Genomic DNA, 21,023 nt, shown 5'->3' with positions numbered 1-21,023 from the left:
TGGACAGGAGGAGCTTCCAGAACACTGGACCACTGCAGCCAAGATGATCAGAGAGGAAGGCAGGAGAGTACTTGGTGTATCTTCTGGCAGGAAATGAGAGAAGGAGACTTGGTGGTGGAACCTCAGTGTACAGGAAATCATACAGGGAAAGAGGTTAGCTAAGAAGGAGTGGGACACTGAGAGGACAGAGGAGAGGCGAAAGGAATACATTGAGATGCGACATAGGGCAAAGGTAGAGGTGGCAAAGGCCAAACAAGAGGCATATGATGACTTGTAGGCCAGGTTGGATACTAAAGAAGGAGAAAAGGATCTATACAGGTTGGCCAGACAGAGGGATAGAGATGGGAAGGATGTGCAGGAGGTTAGGGTGATTAAGGCAGCCGTGACCCAATGGTTAAGATCATCGCCTGCCACCGTGGGGGACCGAGGTTCAAGACCCTGACTGGACCATCCGCCAACATCCCCCGGACCCACGGCTGTGGTGTCCTTGAGCAAGACACTGATACCCCGAAATGCTCCCTGGGCGCTTCTGCTGCCACCTGCTCCTGTGTGTTCCACTAACATGTGTATGTGTTCACTGTGATGGGTAAAATGCAGAGACCAAATTTTGTGTGCATGCATGCATGTTCATGACAATAAAAGATGATTCTTCTTCTTAAGGATAGAGATGGAAATGTGTTGACTGGTGCCAGTAGTGTGCTTGATAGATGGAAATAATACTTTTAGGAGGTGATGAATTGGGATAATTGGAGAGAAGGATGTGTAGAAGAGCCAAATGTGGTGGACCAGGAAGTGGCAAGGATTAGTAAGGGGGAAGTTAGAAAGGCATTAAAGAGGAAAAATAGAAAGGCAGTTGGTCCTGATGACATTCCTGTGGAGGTATGGAAGCATCTAGGACAGGTGGCTGTGGAGTTTTTGACCAGCTTGTTCAATAGAATTCTAGAGCGTGAGAAGATGCCTGAGGAATGGAGGAAAAGTGTTCTGGTGCCCATTTTTAAGAACAAGGGTGATGTGCAGAGCTGTGGGAACTATAGAGGAATAAAATGGATGAGCCACACAATGAAGTTATGGGAAAGAGGTAGTGGAGGCGAGACTCAGGACAGAAGTGAGTATTTGCGAGCAACAGTATGGTTTCATGCCTAGAAAGAGTACCACAGATGAATTATTTGCCTTAAGGGTATTGATGGAGAAGGACAGAGAAGGTCAGAAGGAGCTACATTGTGTCTTTGTAGATCTAGTGAAACCCTATGACAGAGTACCCAGAGAGGAACCGTGGTACTGCAGGCGGAAGTCTGGAGTGGCAGAGACTAATATTAGAATAATACGGGACATGTACGAGGGCAGCAGAACAGTGATGAGGTGTGCTGCAGGTGTGACAGAGGAATTTAAGGTGGACGTGGGACTGCATCAGGGATCAGCCCTGAGCCCCTTCCTGTTTGCAGTGGTGATGGATAGGCTGACAGATGAGGTTAGACTGAAATCCCTGTGGACCATGATGTTTGCAGATTACATTGTGATGTGCAGGTGGAGGAACAGTTAGAAAGGTGGAGGCATGCACTGGAAAGAAGAGGAATGAAAATTAGTTGAAGTAAGACAGAATATAACAGAAATATGTGCATGAATGAGAGGGGTGGATGGGGAAGAGTGAGGCTCCAGGGAGAACAGATGGCATGGGTGGAGGACTTGAAATACTTGGGGTCAACTGTCCAGAGCAATGGTGAGTGTGGTCAGGAAGTGAAGAAACTGGTCCAAGCAGGTTGGAACGGGTGGAGGAAGGTGTCAGGTGTGTAATGTGACAGAAGAGTCTCTGCTAGAATGAAGCGCAAAGTTGATGAAACAGCGGTGAGGCCAGCCATGATGGACAGATTAGAGACTGAAGAGACAACAGGAAGCAGAGCTGGAGGTGGCGGAAATGAAGAAATGGTAAAGGATGACGCGCTGTGGCGACACCTAAAGGGACAAGCCGAAGGGAAAAGAAGAAGCTCAAACCTCTTTTGTTGTAGACAGAGAATGGTGTCGTGCAGTGATTCTCAACTGGTGGGTCATGGATTTATTATGGGTCGGTAGCGGACAGATAGGAAACAAATATAGGGGGTCCTTGGTTCATGACGACACCGCCATATGACAGAAATACTCTATTTAGTGTAATTATGACTTCCTGAATTATGACTGCTGTGTTTAAAATATGATACAGTGCACATATTTTCAAAGGCAATTTTTGAACAATACATTTTCTTTATTGTTCTTGAATGATATAAAGTTGGTTCACGACTTAGCTGCAATAGAAAAATGTGGGAACCACTTGTCTAGTGTTCTGCAGAACTGGACTGGTCTTGCGATATCGAAAGTATTTTATTTTATTTTTTTAGTATTTGAACCCCGGTCCTCAGAACTGTGAGGCGGACATTTTAACCAGTCGGACACAGTTTCACGCCTTAAATCATTAAAATTTATCTCAAGGTTAACACTAACGTTGACAGCCCTAATTATTTTAAAGATTTGTTTTAAATCAGGGGTAATGAAAGCGAAATATGCAGATTTCAGGGGATGCAACATCAGATTTGGACGTGATCTCTTTTGGCGGAAACCTGGTGTGGTCTCGTGTGCCCCAGAACTGGACTGGTGTTGCGATACCGAAAAGATGATTTTTTTTTAATGATTTTTAAAAAAAATTTAAATCAGTGGTAATGACAGTGAAATATGCAGAATTCAGGGGACTTTTATTTTGAAATGCAACATCAGATTTGGATGGGACCTCTTTTCTTGGAGACCTGGGGTGGTCTAGTTTCCCCCCAGAACTGGACTGGTGTTGCGATCCTATGGATTCAGATTACAAATAAACTTTTATTTTTTTAATGCATCTCAATATTCAAATTAACCTTGCTGATTGCAATCCTGCCACAGTTTACCTTCTCTCAGAAGTAGACTGGGTTGCGTTATAACAGAGAGCTTATTTAATATAATTATTTGAAATCCGAAGCATTGACGTCCCTGTTGGCCTCTAATTGGTCGGCTTTTATTTTGAAGATGGCTACTTGTTCCCAGCTTATTACCGTAATGCCTTGTGTGAACAAAATTAGAGGCGGCTGGCTTGACTTCCTTTTTACGAGTGGAGGCTGGCTTGACCGCAGTTATCAACTGAGGATGGAATTTGTCTTTAAATAATACACATCTCTGGTGACAACTGTGTGTTTTATTGAAAGTTTGAAGGTTTTTATCTTGTTGTTAGATACATCATGATTGGGAACTGCTGCAGTGTAAAGATTTGGTGTTGGAACCACAGTAGCACTTTTTCCTGCTAAAACAGCACATTTGACTTGAACGAATCAGGTGCAGCGTTCGCTCAAAATACTTCTGTGGCCACAAAATAATAAATTGTGGCTGCAAGACATTAAATTGTGGCCACGATATAATACATTGTGGCCCCAAAATAATAATGGCTACGAAATGGGTATAATGTGCACATGGAATACTCATTGGTACTGTTGATCAATTGTTAGGTGTCGTCTTGGTCTCAAGATGTCAAAATGTGAAAAGGATGAGACGGGAAGGTCATTGATGGATTCATGAATTGAACACCTGTTGGGAATTATGCCATCCAACTCTTTGATGTGGAACAGCAAAAAGTTGTGAAACATTAAATTCTTGCACATGTGCAGTCAAAGATTTAGGGAAGGTATGTTCACCTCTTCTTGAATAAGTGGGAATAAAGCCCCAATAAGCGTTGTCGGGGTTGGTTCCCCCCAAAATGAAAATGATGAAAAAAATGCTCGAATCTGCGGGTGTATGCAAGGGTCGACTGTAGTGCGTTTTTAGTTTCATCCTAAAATTTCAGTCAAAAGCCCAATGTTTTGTATTTCGTGGCCACAAATGAGCGTTCGGTATGCCAGTTCTATCTATATTGTGGCCACGTGTCATGTCTGGGGCTTTGTATGCTTACACTAAGTGGGAGCAGAGTTGACCTAACAAACCTCGAGCTGTGCCGAAGAAGATAACGAGGGAATTAATCAGTAAAGTAGTACACTTGTTTGAACAGCCACCGAAGAAACAAGTGTCAACTGGTGAGGTTTCAGCCACCTCTGGATTTTCAATCAAGAGCTGACATCAGACTGGCTGGTGCTGGCATGACTCGACTTGCAGCGTGTGCCCTTGTCGCCTCCTCCTCCTCTGTTGGGCCCGGTCCCCGCGTCCAGCGCCTCACCGGGTAAGCGGCTGACCACAGCGTTGATCAGGTTGTCGCGGAAGCTCTTGCTCAGGAAGTTGTAGAGGATGGGGTTGGCCACGCAGTGAAAGAGTGACAGGCTCTGCACCACGCTGAAGGAGAAGTAGACAAATTCCACCACATTGCAGCTGAACAGCTCGGGCAAGAGGTCGCCCACGATCATCAGCGTCGCGACCAAGTGGTACGGCAGCCAGCACACAACAAACACCAGCGAGTATATGTGGACCAACCACACGTCCCGCCGGCCCTGCACGTCGGGCGCCGTTCGGATAGTGCGGGCGATCAGCACGTTGCAGGTGATGATGACCGAGGCGGGCCCCAGGAACTGGAAAATCAGGCACAGTAAGGCCACGGACACAAACCACTCGGTGTAGCTGCCCTCGGGAAGCATGTAGCAGCCCGGCTCGTCCCATTCCAGAAGATCCACATGCATGTTCTCCAGCATGGCCAGGAACAGGGAGAGCAGCCACAGGCCTCCGCAGAGCGCCCAGCGCCGCCGGCCCGCCGCCGGGAACAAGGCTGGCGACGACGGCCTGGTGAGCGATAGGTAGCGCTCCAAGGTCATGGCGGCCAGAAACAAGGAGCTGCTGTAGAAGTTGACTCCATAGATGAGACTGGTGAGCTTGCAGAGGAAGCGGCCCCACAGCCACACCCGGTCCACGGTCACCTCCATCATGAAGAAGGGCAGCACGGCGATCACCATCAGGTCCGACAGGCTGACGTTGAGCACGCAGAAGAGGACCCCGTTGGCCGAGTGGCGGCGTCGCCAGTTGACCCACACCACCAGCGTGTTCTCCAGCAGCCCCGCCACGAACACGAACAGGTAGAGCAGGAAGAGGCAGATGCGCCGGTACTCGGCGTCCAGCTCGATGGTGCACTCATAGACGAACCACGGCGTGTCGTTGGCGAGATGATGTGAGTTGTTGTGCTCGGAGGCGCTCATTTTCTGTGGCGGACAGCAGAGTGAACAGCATATGTATGTGCGAAACAATTACCAGACCACTGCCAGATTAGCCATTTATGTCAACAAATCATCTTTGAGATTTGGCATGGGCCATTATCAGATTCTCACCGCATGATAACCGTAAGCAAACATTGTAATTACAGCTCTACAATGTACTATTTTGAAATGTTTGGATAACTAACTTCTTTATCATTGAATGCTCTCTGGAGGCAGATTAGTAAAGGTCAAAAACAAACAAAAAAAACCCATCATTTTTTCAAATATAATTCAAATGCAGTAAAGGAAATTGGTAGCTCGCTTCTCTCCGCTTTGTGAAGCAACGTCAGAATGGACACAAGCTGATGTTAGCCGTGCTAGTTATCTCGTTATATGCCTCGGTAATGAGTCTCGCAGATGTCATTCATGCATTCATCTTCCGTTCCGCTTATTCTCACTAGGGTCGCGGGCTCTCGCAGATTTATTTCACCAATTGTAGACACCATAGATACGACGAGATAAATAGGACACACCTCTTTTGAGCTGCATGCTTACGGCAATGTTAAGCTAGGGGGGTCAAAGTCATCAGTGCATTCCATGTGCGTGGACAGCAACAAACCCGAAAGAAAAAGGATGCCGCCACATTGTGCTGTATACGGTCACGTACAACGCCGTTCAATTAATTAATTTTTTTTTTTTTTCAAATTTACTGTATTGATAGCACACGCTTTGGCGTTGACAAACAAGTAAACCTTCTCAAAGAAATGAGCAAGTAACGACTTAATTTCAATGTCCATGCAATTCCTTCGATGGCATTGTCCACCTTAGATGGTGGACACGTAGGCAGTTAGTTAGCTGTGCTGCTACAGCACGCTGGTGTATCGTGTTTTCCCATCCATGGTTTGGACACGCTAACACTCGTAGCTGCTTGCAAACGTTCCTTTCTAGACAGCGTTATCGTCATATCTGAACGTTACCTTGAATTTGTTACAGAGTGATGGTGGCGCTCTCGTAAATGTGAAGGCGTCCCTCTACCGAGTCGTCATCACAAGCCTGGTCCGGGACCTCCAGTTCTGCATTTCAACTCAGACTCGTACAACTGCCTGGCAGCACTTGGAGATTGGCATAATGGCAGGCTGCACCATCTCCCCATTGGCTGTCAACCTTGGCAAGGGAGTTAATCGTTTGAGCATTTTGATGGGTGGTTGAAGTGGAATGCCTAAAGAGTGGGCTGCGGCTTCCTCCGATCGGGTCGTATATGGATGACATGACGACCATAACAACAACTAACGTATGGACCAAACGCCTGCCGAACTAACTCCAGAAAACATCAAATGGGCACAAATGGACATTAAACCCACGAAATCACGCACTATCTCCATTGTCAAGGGCCTGCTCGCCAATCTGAGCCAATACCAACGATCTGGGAGAAGCCCATCAAAAGCCTCGGTCGGTGGTACAATTCAGACCGCAAAGACTCTGAACAGGTGGAACAACTCAGGCAGGCTACCATCAAGGGCCTCAAGCAGATTAACAGCACTGCTCTCCCAGAGAAGCTGAAGCTCTGGTGCTTCCAGTTCGGACAGCTGCCCCCATCTCATGTGGCCAATCTCCATCTATGAGATCACCCTAGCCCACATCAAGCGACTGGAGCAATTGGTGAATGCACAGGTGAGGAAGTGGCTTGGATTAGCCAGATAGATGCCTCAGCAGCATAGGGCTGTATGGCAATGTATCTTCCAATCTTAAACGTGGTGGAGGAGTACAAATGCTCTAAAGCAAGGCTTGAAATGACCCTCACAGAATCCCGGGACCCTTTTGTTGAGGTGCTGCTCCCACCTTAGCCACAGGGAGGAGGTGGAAGCCAGGTGCAGTAGTAGCACAGGCAAAGTTCTCTCTAAGACACCGGGACATAGTCCAACATGGTAGAGGGGGCATACGGTTGATAGCAACTACATTCACATGGCAGAAGGCTACTCCAGCTGACTCGTGCCGTCTGGTGGTTGAGGGGGTGTGCCACCAGGAAGAAGTGGTCAGGTCTTCCAGAGCAGTCCCAAGCCAAGCAAGGCTGCTGGATGAGGTGGGATGGTCTGGAGAAGAGGAAGATCACTTGGAGTGACCTGTGGAACATGGAGTCTAATATGCTGAGCCATGTATGATGTCCTGCCCTCTCCAACCAACCTACATCTCTGGTTTGGAGATGATCCAGCCTGTCCCCACTGTCTCGCCCCAGCTACCTTGAAACACATACTGGTGGTTTGCAAGACCAGCCTTACGCAGGGTACACCTGGTGCCACAACCAGGGGCTGAAGTGCCTGGCTGCTGCACTGAAGAGTAAGGGGAAGCACCAACGCCATTCCCCTGGAAGCCCCGACTACCTTACAACAACCGACATCCTTCGTCCGGGAAGAGGAAAAACGGCCGACCAACCGATCGCATCTAGACTCCTGCCCACTAGATGCAGATGCGGGACTAGGAAATGCGGGTAGACTTGAGCAAGAGGCTCACCTTCCCACCCGAAATTGCAATCGACCAACCTGCGCCCAGACCTGGTCCTTTGGTCCAAATCCTGCCGACGTGTCTTCCTCATGGAGCTGACAGTCCCCCGGGAGGAAGCCATCGATTGAGGCATTTGAAAGGAAAAGGTTGAGATACGCAAACTTGGTTGCCGAAGCAGAGGACCAGGAATGGAAAGTATATGTGAGGCCAGTGGAGGTGGCCTGCAGGGGCTTTGTTGCTCGTTCCACCACAAGGCTACTAAAAGAGGTTGGAATCAGAGGACAGGCTCAGCAGAAGACCATCTAAGAGCTCGCAGCTGTTGCCGAAACAGGCAGTCACTGGCCGTGGCTGAAGCGGAAGGAGACAGTTTGGGCTGCAAAGTGATCTCAGGGAGCCTCCGGTGCGACACACACCCAGGTCTGATCAGCCTGTGGTGGGCCAGCCCCGGGTGAGGGTGTATTGTGATGAAAGGCCCAAACACCCAACTGATAATGTCGTATTGGAGGCACCAGGTGGTCTTCCCTCAATCCCACCCCACCCAAGAGGACGTCTCCATCAAGAGCATTATGCTGATCTATTAAGGGATTTTAACATCTAGTCCTAGAAAAGGATTTGCAAAGCATTAAACTCATTTTTAACTTAATTGGGGTTCGTACAATCAAACACGTTAGGACGCCGGTAGCGATACGCACATCTTCTTTAAAAAAATAAAAAATTATAATTTTAATCCAGGATAGTACATTTTCTTTGTTTTCATGCACACTTTACTTTTTATGAGAAGGTCTGTTGTATTTACCTTTTCAGTATAATAATTTGCTATTAATATTTACCTTTTTTTTTTAACTTGTTAGCTTTTTATGTGCAATTCATGTGGGTATTCATTTCTTATAGTGTTAATTAATGGTGTAACGATTCATTCATTATATCTACGTATCAATTTATATTCCTTCGATCTGTGCTCGGCATATCGATTTAAATCGTATTAAAAAGTAATCGATTATATCGATACTAGGAAATAACGCACTGGATTTAAGCACGGGAGGCTTTATGTGGAGGAGTGTATGTGTTGTATTTCCAAGAAAAATGCTTGTAATTCCATTCACTTTGCTTGATATTTCAGTTGGCACACAGCAGTTGGCACTGTCACGGCTATGTTCTTCTTTCTCCATTTCCTTTTCTATGCCCCGCATCTAGTCACTCCTTTCCGTAGTGCCCCTAGTGGTTAGATGAGACACCACAGTATGTGTGTGTGTTGTTTTTTAAGCACTTTTATTGACGTTTAAGATAACAGTCTGTCTGGTGGATGGCAGATGAAAAGGAGGCTAGCGAGAAATTGTCATTTAGGATGCGTGTGTGTGTGTGTGTGTGTGTGTGACTTGCGGCAAATGGCCAGGCACTCTGAAGCCTTTCAAGCTGCTTAGCTTAGCTTGCTAGCCGCTAACAACGACAACAGAGTTCCCTCGAGGGGAAATTTGGGCAAACGAGAGGAAAACCAGCGACAACGTCAACTACCGGACGCTGTTTCAGGCTCACGTTTGTGCTTCAAACAGCAGGTTTGTTCATTTATTTACCTCTCCATGTATTATTAACACTTTTCCTGAAGGTTTCCTCGTGAAAACCTCACAGTGCTTCGTTTCTAGCCATTACTATTTAACTGTTGAGAACTGGATTCTCAAATGTACACTGGAGACATTTTTCCAAGGACTGAACTTTTGGCTCAAAAGTTACTGAATCGATTTCCAGCCACTGAATTGTTTCGGATGGAATCGTTCTAAATGAACCAATATCATCCATGAAACGAATCGGCAATCGTGAAACAAATCGAATCGTTGCTAAAATGAATCGTAACACCCCTAATATTAATGTTTGAGTTGTGCATAATGTTATAATAATAATCAGGCTTGGGGAGTAACAGAATACATGTAACGGAATTATGTAATCAGAATACAAAAAAAAATACTTGCCTTCACAAGTTGAATTAGTCCCCTTTTTATTCCCGTTTGACTCAGTATAACACACACACTGAGTCATGTGGCTAGGTTTTCCAAACTGTATGAAGCGAGGCAACACGCTGACCAAGAGGTTAGCACGTCTGTCTCACGGTTCGGAGGTTTTGGATTTGCATCCCGGGTGCTCGCTGTTCCAAAACCATGCATATTAAACAATTACAGAACAAGACTGAAAATATATATCATTATATTTTATTGAGATTGGATTTCTTTTGTCATATTTGGTGTAGGAGTAATCCCAAAGTAATGGAAAGTAATCAAGTGACATTACTCAAATATTGTGGTACTTGGTTTACATTTTTTAGTAACTAGCAAGTAAACTAGTAACTGTATCACAATACATTTTGAAAGTAACCCTCCCAACCCTGATAATAATCATGAAAAAAAAAATAAAAATTAGACATAAAACCTTTTTCTCTATTTTGCTGAAAACTACATAACTATTTAAATTTGGGTTATTACGGTGGTCCTTGGAGCGGAAGGAATTTTTGAAAAAGTTGGTGAACCATTGATTCAGATTTTGTTTCCCCCGTATAATTGCAATGTAAAAATACAAATTTTCTAGAGCTGTATGTGTGCCGCGGCACGTAGACGACTGGTGAGCATGTCTGCCTCACAGTTCTGAGGCCCTGGGTTCAATCCCCGGCCCCGCCTGTGTGGAGTTTGCATGTTCTCCCCTGTACCTGCGTGGCTTTTCTCCAGGTCCTCTGGTTTCCTCCCAGATCCCCAAAACATGCACGGTCGTTTGATTGAAGACTCTAAATTGTCCGTAGGTGTGAATGTGAGTGCCAATGGTTGTTTGTTTCGATGTGCCCTGCGATTGGCTGGCGACCGGTTCAGGGTGTACCGGGGCCTCTCGCCCGAAGATAGCTGGGATAAGCTCCAGCACGCCCTTGTGAGGATAAAGCAGAAAATGGATGGATGGATGGATGTGGGCGAGTAAAAGGCAACTTAAGTCGTAAGTGTCAAGTTTCAAGCAAGTCCCAAGTTGCATCCATTCCCTCTCAGCTGCCTTCGGGCGAGAGGCGGGTACGCCCGAGACTGCTCGCCAGCCAATCGCAGGGCACGTAGATACACACTCGCGTTCACATCTAAGGACGAATTGGAGTCTTTCTCCAAGCTAAGATGTATGTTTTTGGGAGGAATGACCCGGAGAAAAGCTACGTAAGCACAGGGGCGTGGGTGGCTTTTACCCGGCACAGGAAGCCCGGAGCCCAAATTCAAAGGCGAATGTCAGTAAAGCGGACACGAGACGAACGGCGGGCTTACCTGGTCCTGATGCGTTTGCGGCGCCGATATCGACGGACGTCTGAGCTGTCTGCCAGACCCGCTCTGTGTACACACTACCCCCCCCCCCCCCCCCCCCCTCCCTCCCTGGTGAGCGTGTACACGCGCGCACACGCGCGGCTGTAACAGGACATCCTGCCTGTGTAAGTGGCAAAGCGTGGATCCGGAGATGCGCTCAGCTCAACTTGACCGTTCGGAAGACGGAAAGCTGACTGCTGTGGAACATGATGGCTGTGGGGTGCCGTGATCAACAATAAACGGGACATTTCTTCATTGTGGACTGGATCACGGTGTTCCCCAACATTGAAAAATCTCATGACACAGCGGCAAATAAAAATGGAATAAATACCTCGACTGAAATAATGCTCTTCACTCACAAATTTACAAATCTGCACCTGTATAGTTGAATACACTACAAAGCTATTACAGTGGACCCCGCTATTTGTGGGGGGTAGGGAATAGTCAAAATCCACGGATAATTGAGGCCCATTAAAATCTTTTTTTTTTTTTTTTTTTTAAGCCAAAAATACTTCAGTAAGCATGGACAGACTGCCAATAAATAAGCTTTTGCTGGCGGTGTGGTTGTCTCCCCTCCCCTAAAAAAAAAAAGGGAGGACGAAAACCGCTTTGTTCGTTTGTATGAATGGCAACAGTTTAATTGCACTTAATTGTCCTATGTGATCAAAGTTGCCCACTTGACATCTTGGTCTAATGTGGGACTGTGAAGCCCTTTGTCACTCTTTTGTGATTCAGGGTTATACAAATAAACTTGACTTGACCTTGCGTTGACTAGCGGACGAGCATTCACCGTAATTGTTCTGGCTGTCACTCCGTGTTGCTGGCATAGATGGGAAAAGAATATTTGCAATGGCGGGAAGCACAATGACCCTTGTTCTGGCATCTTTGCGGTAAACTTCCGAGTCAACGGCGAGCTCCTCTCGCCGACTCGGAAAGCTCGCCGTGAGCTCGCACCTCGCGACGTCTCTGACCTCCTCCTCCCCGTTGCGCAAATCTCGGCCTTTTGTCCGTCCGCCGCACAAAGTGCAACTGGAAAGGGGACCGTGCGTTTGCATTCTTCGCCCAATTCTGTGCAGCCGTCTTCCACGATCTGTTCCACAATGCCTAAAAACCCGTTGCTGCGACATCCTGTTTGTTCCCTTGCCCTGTTTGTATTATTTTATTTGAGTTGCTTTCTCTTGGTGTCCAGTTTGCGTCCTTGTCTGCATGTTTTTCTGTGTCAATGTGTTTGTGAAGCACTTTGTAACTGCGTGTTTTAGCAAGGGCTGCTCAGATAAAACCTTAGCCTCAGTACTTGAGTATTTTTTTGGAATAACGTCATTGCTTTTTTTAGTCTCTACATTTGTCCAAATGGGATATTTCTTTCTTCTTTCCAACCTCCGTGGATGACGACGCCACATGAAAAAGATGTAAATGTGAACGTAAGTGTCTTTTTTTCCCCAATTGTCATCATGAGCTAAGTGGGCATTTAGTTTTGCTGACGTAACCTGTCAGTTGAGTGGTGATTATTATCCTGTCAGAATTTAGCTTGCTGCAAACCTGCGTCCAGCATCTTTCTTCTCAGTACGATCACTATCGAAGTTAATGACGGGGAAACTATTTTGTGCCAGGTCATCAAAACGGGTATTGTATATAATTGACATCATCTTTACTTTTGTACTTTGGTACAGTTGAGTTTGTACTTTCTTTTTAGTGAAGGCATCAGAATCAGAATCATCTTTATTTGCCAAGTATGTCCAAAAAACAAACAAGGAATTTGTCTCCGGTAATTGGAGCCGCTCTAGTACGAGAACAGACAGTCAATTGGCAGAGAACACTTTGGAGACACAAAAGCATTGACAAAAAAAAACAGTCACTGAGCAATAAAAGGTTTCTAGTTGTCTGGTAATGCCGGTACATTGCATCTTTTGCACAATTGTCAAAAAAACAAAAGAGTCCTCTTAGCACTTCGAGCAGTTTGAATGACTAATATTACAATAGTCCGGTGCAATGACCATTGTGCAAAAAAGCCGAGACTTCAAGGAGTGGATGCAGTCTAAAGTGACGAGTAGCGCGATCATCTGGGACAATGTTGATTGTGCAAATGTTGCAGATACTCCTGAGTCTGTGTGCAAATGGAGCAGATGCTACTCTGGCATGAGTGGCCAGTATTGGTCAACAACAGATATGCAAATAGTGCAGCGTGGCGAGACTACGACAGTGAGTCCACGAGTAATGTATAATTGGCTCCACAGAAATGTGGCAACAAACGCAAGTCAAAAAATTGCCAGCGTGTTGTAATGGAATTGTAGGTTAGCTGTTTAAGAAGTTGATTACAGGAGGGAAGAAACTGTTGGAATGTCTGCTCGTTCTAGTTTGCATTGATCTTCTACACAAGTACAGACTGTGAATACTTTGGCCACCACTGATTCTTTGAAGCAAATAATTTCCTGAGCAATAAAGTGAAATTGGATAATTTCCCGCGCTCTCACAGTTGCTGATGTGTTCAACGGTTCTTATTTGACTTGAAGATATTGTACGTTGCTGGTATGTTTGGTGCGCAAACACAAGCAAGCAGCTGGCATAGTTTAGCACACAACAATGGCAGGAAATGGAAGGAAGCTCGTGAAGGGCAAGAAGAGTTTGGGCAGGAGGGAAGCTGAGGAAGGGGCCGCTTTAATAAACACTTGCTTAGTGTCGCATCATCTATCTATCAGTCTGTCGCAAAAGGGAGTACACGCTTGACAATTTTGCAAATGTTTTAAGGGTGGAGCGGAAGAGGATTCTGTGGTGAACTCCAAGCCCAAACCGGTTAAAGGAAGTGCTGGAAATTCAAATCGCCACTTTTCACTTAGGGGTCTACTCACTTTTGTTGCCACTGGTTTAGACATGATTGGCTGCGTGTTGAGTTATTTTAAGGGGATAGTAAATTTACACTGTTATACAAGCTGTACATTGACTGCTTTTTTAGCAAAGTGCCATTTTTTTTCAGTATTGTCCCATGAAAAGAGAATAAATATTTACAAAATGGTTAAGGGTGAAATTACTTTTGTGAGATACTATCTCCTTATCTGAAACGGGACACAAAAAAATGAATGAAAAAAAAAAAATACTATCGTTTATCTGCATTTAAAAAGAGCCAGTGCAGCCGAGCCAGCAATGTCAACAGGCGCTAAGAGCGGCTGTGGCTCAGTTGGTAGAGCGGGTCGGCCAATGACGGAAGAGTCACGGTCCGAATCCCTGCTCCGACTGTCCGCTCTTGAAGTGTCCTTGGGGCGTTGAAACACAACGGGAAGTTTTGATCAAAAATCGCCATCGCCGTGTTGAGTTCAGTTTGAATAACGAACATAGTTATGAAGAGATGTAGTTTAGTCATGAGATTGGCATTGAAGCACCATTCAGTAAAGAATACGACCATGGCAACCTTGGTACCTGACTGTCGCCAAATATTGAGAAACAAAAACGTCGAGGGAAAGAAAATAGGCCGCTGGCTAGTCATTGGGTGTTAAAAATATGTATACGTTTCTACGTACACATGCATGTTTTTCTGGTTTGTTTCTCCTTCACATTGTTTGTATTTTGCTCGGGCAGTACAGTCACCACCGGCGATGTTCTTCAGTCCGTGGGCTTGAAGTTTGGCGACTCTGCAGGCCTCGCTGTTTCTTTAGATCCACAAAACGAGGAGCCATCTGCTGGTCGTTTGAAACTTGCTCTCTCGAAAGAAGCCAAACTGCTCGATGTAGTTGGAACAATAGACTCGACCCACGCGGCGGGAGGAGGCGTGTGCTAACTTCTGCTACGACCAAAAGCTGTCGGCCAATCAGAAGTTGCGCTGCTAACTGAAGTGCATGATTCCTTGTGTCAGCCAATCACAAGCTGCGGTACGTACGTGCTCCTCAAGCACCATTTGATACCCACTGGCTCGCTATGCGGAACATTTAACCCTTCATGTGGATCCCATGGCAACTGCCCGTAACGAAAACACTTGGCATCTCCGTGAAACGGAATTTGGTCCCAGTAGGCCCGGCAGCGCCTTGTGGCAGCAGCCGCCCACGGTGATGCCGCTAACTCAAAAAATCCGCCATTTTGAGTAACGAGCGAAGTAACGTGTTACTTTTCCCGGGAAAGTAATTCGAGTAAAGTTACTTCTTCAAATCAACAATAGTTACTTTTGCATCATCAATATCTCTCACCAAACATTATTTTATAGCTGACGATTGGAACACAAGGGTATTCTCGCTCTACGCATCAAAATTACTGTGGTGGGAGCAATGGTGTGTGTGTCGCTCACGTTTACGTGCACGCACACGCACTCAGTTGCCTTCATGGACCACAATCAGCATCTACCGGTTAAGAGTCTTTAGAGAAGAATGATGTGCTTGTTTACCTTTAGTGACTTACTGTACTGTGTTGGCATATCAAGTCTGCACTAAGTTGCTGATTTAATGTGGCTTCAACTACTCTAATATTTAAGTTATCGGTTCATGTTGATGACGTCATTCTGTAACTCGTGTGGCGTACATTACCAAGTAATGGGCACGGTTAAGCTAATTCTTTTTTTGTACTGTGGATAAGTGATATTCCTGCCACTTGGCAACTGCTGAAAGTAACTAAAAAGTTGCTTTGTTCTAACTTAGTTACCTTTGAAATCAAGTAATCCGTAAGGTAACGACATTACCTTGAAGCTCAAGTAATCATGAAAGTAGCTAAGTTACTTTTTCAAGGTAACTGTGGCAACACTTGGCCGCCCATTGGTGTCTGCATGTGTGCCTAAATGTGAGGCTTTGCGCACTGTGACGTTGTAGATGAAGCTCAATTGTATAAGTGTACTCCATTTATCAATCACTTGCATCAAGGAAATTATTTAAAAATAAAATGGTAACAATATTCATCACGGAGTAAAGATCATTTCATTTCAGAAAAAGAAAATGTTTTCCCCCTCTTGCTGCTCTGCGTCAAGGTCCGAGTGGGGAAACGTATCGCTCTTATCAACCTCAAATAAACACGGCTTCAAAGATTGTCTGCTGAGTTAAGAGTGCTCTTTTCCACAAACGGTCGTGAGGCTGAGCTGCGATCGGGGGGAAAAAACAACAGCAGCATCAACAAAGATCCCCCAGGGCGATGACTCTGCAAAAAACGCACAGGCTGCACCAACACTAGACTGATGTCAAGCGCAGGGTCGCAAAATATCGTCCCCCGGGCAGCGAGTCTGAGACCCCTGCTCAACGGTATGAATGGTTGTTTGTCTACATGTAAGTGGATGGTGAGCAGTCCAGTTTTTAGCTAATGTATTGCAGTCTCTAGGGGAAGATGCTGGTCCGAGCTGGCAGACCCAAACACATTGGGAACGTCTGGCAAAGTCCCCTGTCGGACGGGGTTTTATCTCCCACCTCCGGCAGAACTTTCACCACATCCCGGGGATGCGGAGAGGACATAGAGTGCGAGCGGGCCGTGCTGCGCGCCTCCATTGTTGAGGCGGACGGCCTGTGCTGTGCCCGTAAGGTTGTGGATGCCTGTCGTGGCGACAATCCCAGAACCTGTTGCTGCCACTGGCGGTGAAGGATAATACCGATATAACTGGTCCACCAACTGGTGTCTCAGGAGGGGCATGCAGTGAACCGTGAACACACTGTATTAGTGGCAATGGGGTGCTGCTGAGCTCAACTTGAGATGTGAATTACTGGGAGAGTACTTTGGAGGCGGCACGGTGGCCGACTGGTTAGAGCGTCTGCCTCACAGTTCTGAGGACCGGGTTTCAATCCTCGGCCCCGCCTGTGTGGAGTTTGCATGTTCTCCCCGTGCCTGCGTCGGTTTTCTCCGGGCACTCCGGTTTCCTCCCACATCCCAAAAACATGCATGCTAGGTTAATTGGCGACTCTAAATTGCCCGTAGGTGTGAATGTGAGTGCGAATGGTTGTTAGTTTGTATGTGCCCTGCCATTGGCTGGCAACCAGTTCAGGGTGTACCCCGCCTCCTGCCCGATGATAGCTGCGATAGGCTCCAGCACTCCTGCGACCCGAGTGAGGAGAAGCGGCTCAGAAAACGGATGGATGGATGGATGGAGTACTTTGGAGACCACGCCTTCCTATAACCAAGCAGAGAGTCGTAACTCTGAGGTGGGTTCTCATAACTCTGTCTCCAAGGTGGTTGAAAAGCTCCTTGGTGGCAAGGCCCTGGAGGTGGACGAGGTTGGCCCGGAGTTCCTAAAGGCTCTGGATGTTGTGCAGCTGTCCTGGTTGACACGCCTCTGCGACATTGCGTGGACATCAGGGACAGTGCCTCTGGATTGGCAGACCGGGGTGGTGGTCCCCTTTTTTAAGAAGGGTCTGCTCCAACAAGTGAATCACACTCCTCAGCCTCCCTGGTAAGGTTCTGTAGAGAACGGTCCATCGGGAAGTCAAACCTCAGATTCAGGAGGAGCAGTGTGGTATTTGTCTCTGCCGTGTAACAGTGGACCAGCTCTACAACCTCAGCAGGGTCTTCGAGGGTGCATGGGAGTTCACCCAACCAGTCTACAACCCCAATTCCAACGAAGTTGGGACGTTGTTCAACAAATAAAAACAGAATACGAGGATTTGCAAATCATGTTCAACCTATATTAATTGAATACACTACAAAGACAAGATATTTCATGTTCAAAATGATTTAACTTTACTATTTTTAGCAAATAAATCATTAACTTCGAATTTTATGGCTGCAACACGTTCCAAAAAAGCTGGGACGGGGTCATGTTTACCACTGTGTTACATCACCTTTTCTTTTAACAACAATCAATAAACGTTTGGGAACTGAGGACACTAATTGTTGAAGCTTTGTAGCTGGAATTCTTTCCCATTCTTGCTTGATGTACAGCTTCAGCCGTTCAACAGTCCGGGTTCTCCGTTGTCGTATTTTACGCTTCATAATGCGCCATGCATTTTCAATGGGAGACGGGTCTGGACTGCAGGCAGGCCAGTCTAGTACCCGCACTCTTTTACTACGAAGCCACACTGTTGTAACACGTGCAGAATGTGGTTTGGCATCATCTTGCTGAAATAAGCATGGGCGTCCATGAAAAAGATGTTGCTTGGATGGCAGCATATGTCTCTCCAAAACCTGTATGTACCTTTCAGCATGAATGGTGCCTTCACAGATGTGTGAGTTACCCATACCATCACATGTGCTGGCTTTTGAACTTTGCGTCCATAACAGTCCGGATGGTTCTTTTCCTCTTTGGCCCAGAGGACACGACGTCCACAATTTCCAAAAACAATTTGAAATGTGGACTCGTCGGACCACAGAACACCTTTCCACTTTGCATCGGTCCATCTTAGATGAGCTCGGGCCCAGAGAAGCCGGCGGCGTTTTCTGTTACATCCGGGCATTTATAACTCGACCAAAGAGTCGAGGTTTGGGTAGTGATGGGCAAATGATACTGAGGCTTGGAGCTCTTCCTGAAGCGGAGGGATTCAAAACGCTGTGTTGCAGCCATAAAATTCGGAGTTACTGATTATTTGCTAAAAACAATATAAAGTTTATCAGTTTGTAGTGTATTCAATTAAATATAGGTTGGTGGGAGGGTTTGGCTGTTAGGCAGCAATGCCTGGCAAACCTGCCCTCGGCTCCTTGACCACTCGAGCGGGGCACTGATATACGTGTTGGGCCAATGACTGCCAGTCGGGGACCTGGCAGTCATAGTAACAGGGTGGGAGGTGGGTTCCCCGGGCCCCTCGGGCTAGATGACTGCTTGGCGTTGGGGCTCCCCTCTCGTGACCCGCGGCTGCTCCCCTGGGTTCTCCAGACTTTTATAATTTACAGTCACTCCCACCACACTTCAGTTGTACAGCCGGGTTCACGACCCTGTTCCTGCATGCTTCTTCTCCTGTCCTTGTCCTGTTCTATCTTGTCCTGTCCTTCCCTCACAAGGTGTAGCACGACAGCCCCATGCAACACTCATATCTAAGGCTTCATTGTTGTAGCTATGTAAATATTGACTTTTCTCATGCTGTTTACAATTAGTGTTTGTCTTTTGTCTTCGTTTCTCTCTCCCCTCGAGAAACTTTGTTCTGTTCGACTGATCGATTCTGATTCGTAATAAACATCAATTGTAATACCACAGCGGAAGCTTAAAAAGGGATACAGAGCCTCCATTTTGCTTGACCTAACAGCCGAACAGGACAAAAAATATACACCTCTGCATCCCCCTGGAAGACCTGGACGAAGTGGCTGGGGAGAGGGAAGTCTGGGTTCTGCTGTCCCTGCAACCGAACCCAGAAAAATTGAATAAAATGGATGGATGATTGTGGTCTCTTTAGTGTGATTTAAGAAGGAAAAAAGAAAAAGAAAACCGCAGCTGGCAGTGGACCAGAGCTGTGTGTTTATGTTCTGCCTGGTGGACAGTAAAAGGTCATGAAGCAAATAACACAGGAACATTTACATTGGCCAGGACCTGCGCAGATTCACGGATGGTTCTGTGGACACTCTTCCCATCGCTTCTCAGAACTGTAAGCAGTTTGGGACTTGCATGTTAACCCTTCAGCTTGTCATGGCATCCTGCCTGTAACCTATTTGTGTGTGTGTGTTGAGACTTCCAACAATCAGCATGTTCTGCCCTCTCTTATTTGACAGGAAGGAACCGGTCAGCAGAAATCCGTCTTCTAACACAAAAGAGACAAATAAGTACCCAACCTCCACAACTTCCTCCTCATCGTTGTCGTCCTCCACATCTCAAACTGCATGACAAACATTTCCAGCACATCTGACCGAACACTACTCAGTGAAAGTTAAGGATATTGAGCTTTCAGGTAAAATTTCAGGGCCAACCTAAAATAGACGATCACCTTTTCATGTGAACTTGTGTAAACCATTGAACGCATGTTCAATGTTTCAGTACTTTTGCAGAATTTGTTGCTTTCTGGCAAGGAGCTGAATGACAAAACTCACAACAGGTGCCTGATCTACGAATTGACCAATACGTTTCCAAGGACGTCTACTTGTATGCCTTTCTGTGACTCTTCCAGTCTCTCTGCATCTCTGTTACAAGCTGTTGAGGACACTAAGCTCAGCGGCCACTTCCTGTTTGAAGCCTCGCATGTTGGGTACCGTTGATCGTTAGGTGCTGTCTCGGTCTCGAGATGTAAAAATGCAAACGGCATGATGAAGGTGAGTGTGTGAATACCAATTTGAATTCGAGCAGTGGCTTGGTTTCGCCACTTAGATTCTTATTCGAGAACACCAACTTGTGCAAAAAAACATCAACAATTGTACATTTGCATTAAAAGTTCAAAACAGAAGCTCCAATTGAGTTCCCGTGTGAGAGTTATAGTGCGTTTTAGGTTCATCCTGAATTTTTCACAGAAAGCCCAATATCGGCAACGTTCTGTGAGTTTTCACTGCCGTGGATGTTTATATTCTTCAACTTGAATCCAACAGTTAACTGCCCTTGACCAATATACTAGATATGTCGGGTTGGCATTGAGGAGGGTCTCGCCCAGCTTGTCTGTGAAAGTCAAGCTTCTATACCACTGCAATGACAGGTTTCTCCCTGTAGATGGAGACGTTGCATTTCTTTGGATTTGCAATCAGCACAGCTTTTGAGTAGAAGATAATGATTAGGCAGTGAATCTCAGCTTTTTGCGATGCTGAGGGACAAGATGGTGGCGCAGACACGTCATCTCCGTCATGCCCTCCGGCGATGCAGCAGCCAATCATATTGCAGCGGGCACCTCACCGGAGAGAAGAGATATGGACTTGGTAGACGTAGTCTGCTTACGATGGTACTACTGTGTCTTTCGACGCAAAATCTGTCTGGAAAATGTTTGTGACTGAGGAGCTTTGATCAGCACGGACACTTTGCTTCACCCCAGGATACGCGATGCATGAGAAAAACCTCACCGGTAAACCACCAAAGAAAAATGTTATTAAAAGTATGATTACTGGAATAATAATAATCAGTTTAGTCACAAATGTACTGAATGTGAAATCTGTGCTTGTTTAGTAGGGAGCCAAGATTTGAGCTGTTGTATGAATTGCAGCAGGTGGACACACAGCTTTATTGTACCCTTTGCCATCCAATGGAAGCGCATTTAAT

General features: G+C 46.2%; 1 protein-coding gene across 1 annotated transcript; it reads right to left on the bottom strand.

The window, feature by feature from the left end:
* Window positions 1-3,175: 3,175 nt before the first annotated feature.
* Window positions 3,176-10,997, bottom strand: gpr182 (G protein-coupled receptor 182). The gene is made up of 2 exons (XM_061771534.1): window positions 10,940-10,997; window positions 3,176-5,168 (listed from the first exon to the last, which is right to left on the bottom strand). Exon 2 carries the CDS (start codon window positions 5,163-5,165, stop codon window positions 4,092-4,094), a length of 1,074 nt encoding a protein of 357 aa, XP_061627518.1. The 5' UTR covers window positions 5,166-5,168; window positions 10,940-10,997; the 3' UTR covers window positions 3,176-4,091.
* Between the last annotated feature and the right edge of the window lie 10,026 nt (window positions 10,998-21,023).

Source organism: Phyllopteryx taeniolatus, chromosome 1 (genome assembly GCF_024500385.1).
Source record: "Phyllopteryx taeniolatus isolate TA_2022b chromosome 1, UOR_Ptae_1.2, whole genome shotgun sequence".
Lineage (NCBI taxonomy): Eukaryota > Metazoa > Chordata > Actinopteri > Syngnathiformes > Syngnathidae > Phyllopteryx > Phyllopteryx taeniolatus.
Note: the sequence above shows the minus strand (reverse complement) of the source record. Positions and strands in the feature narration are given on the sequence as shown.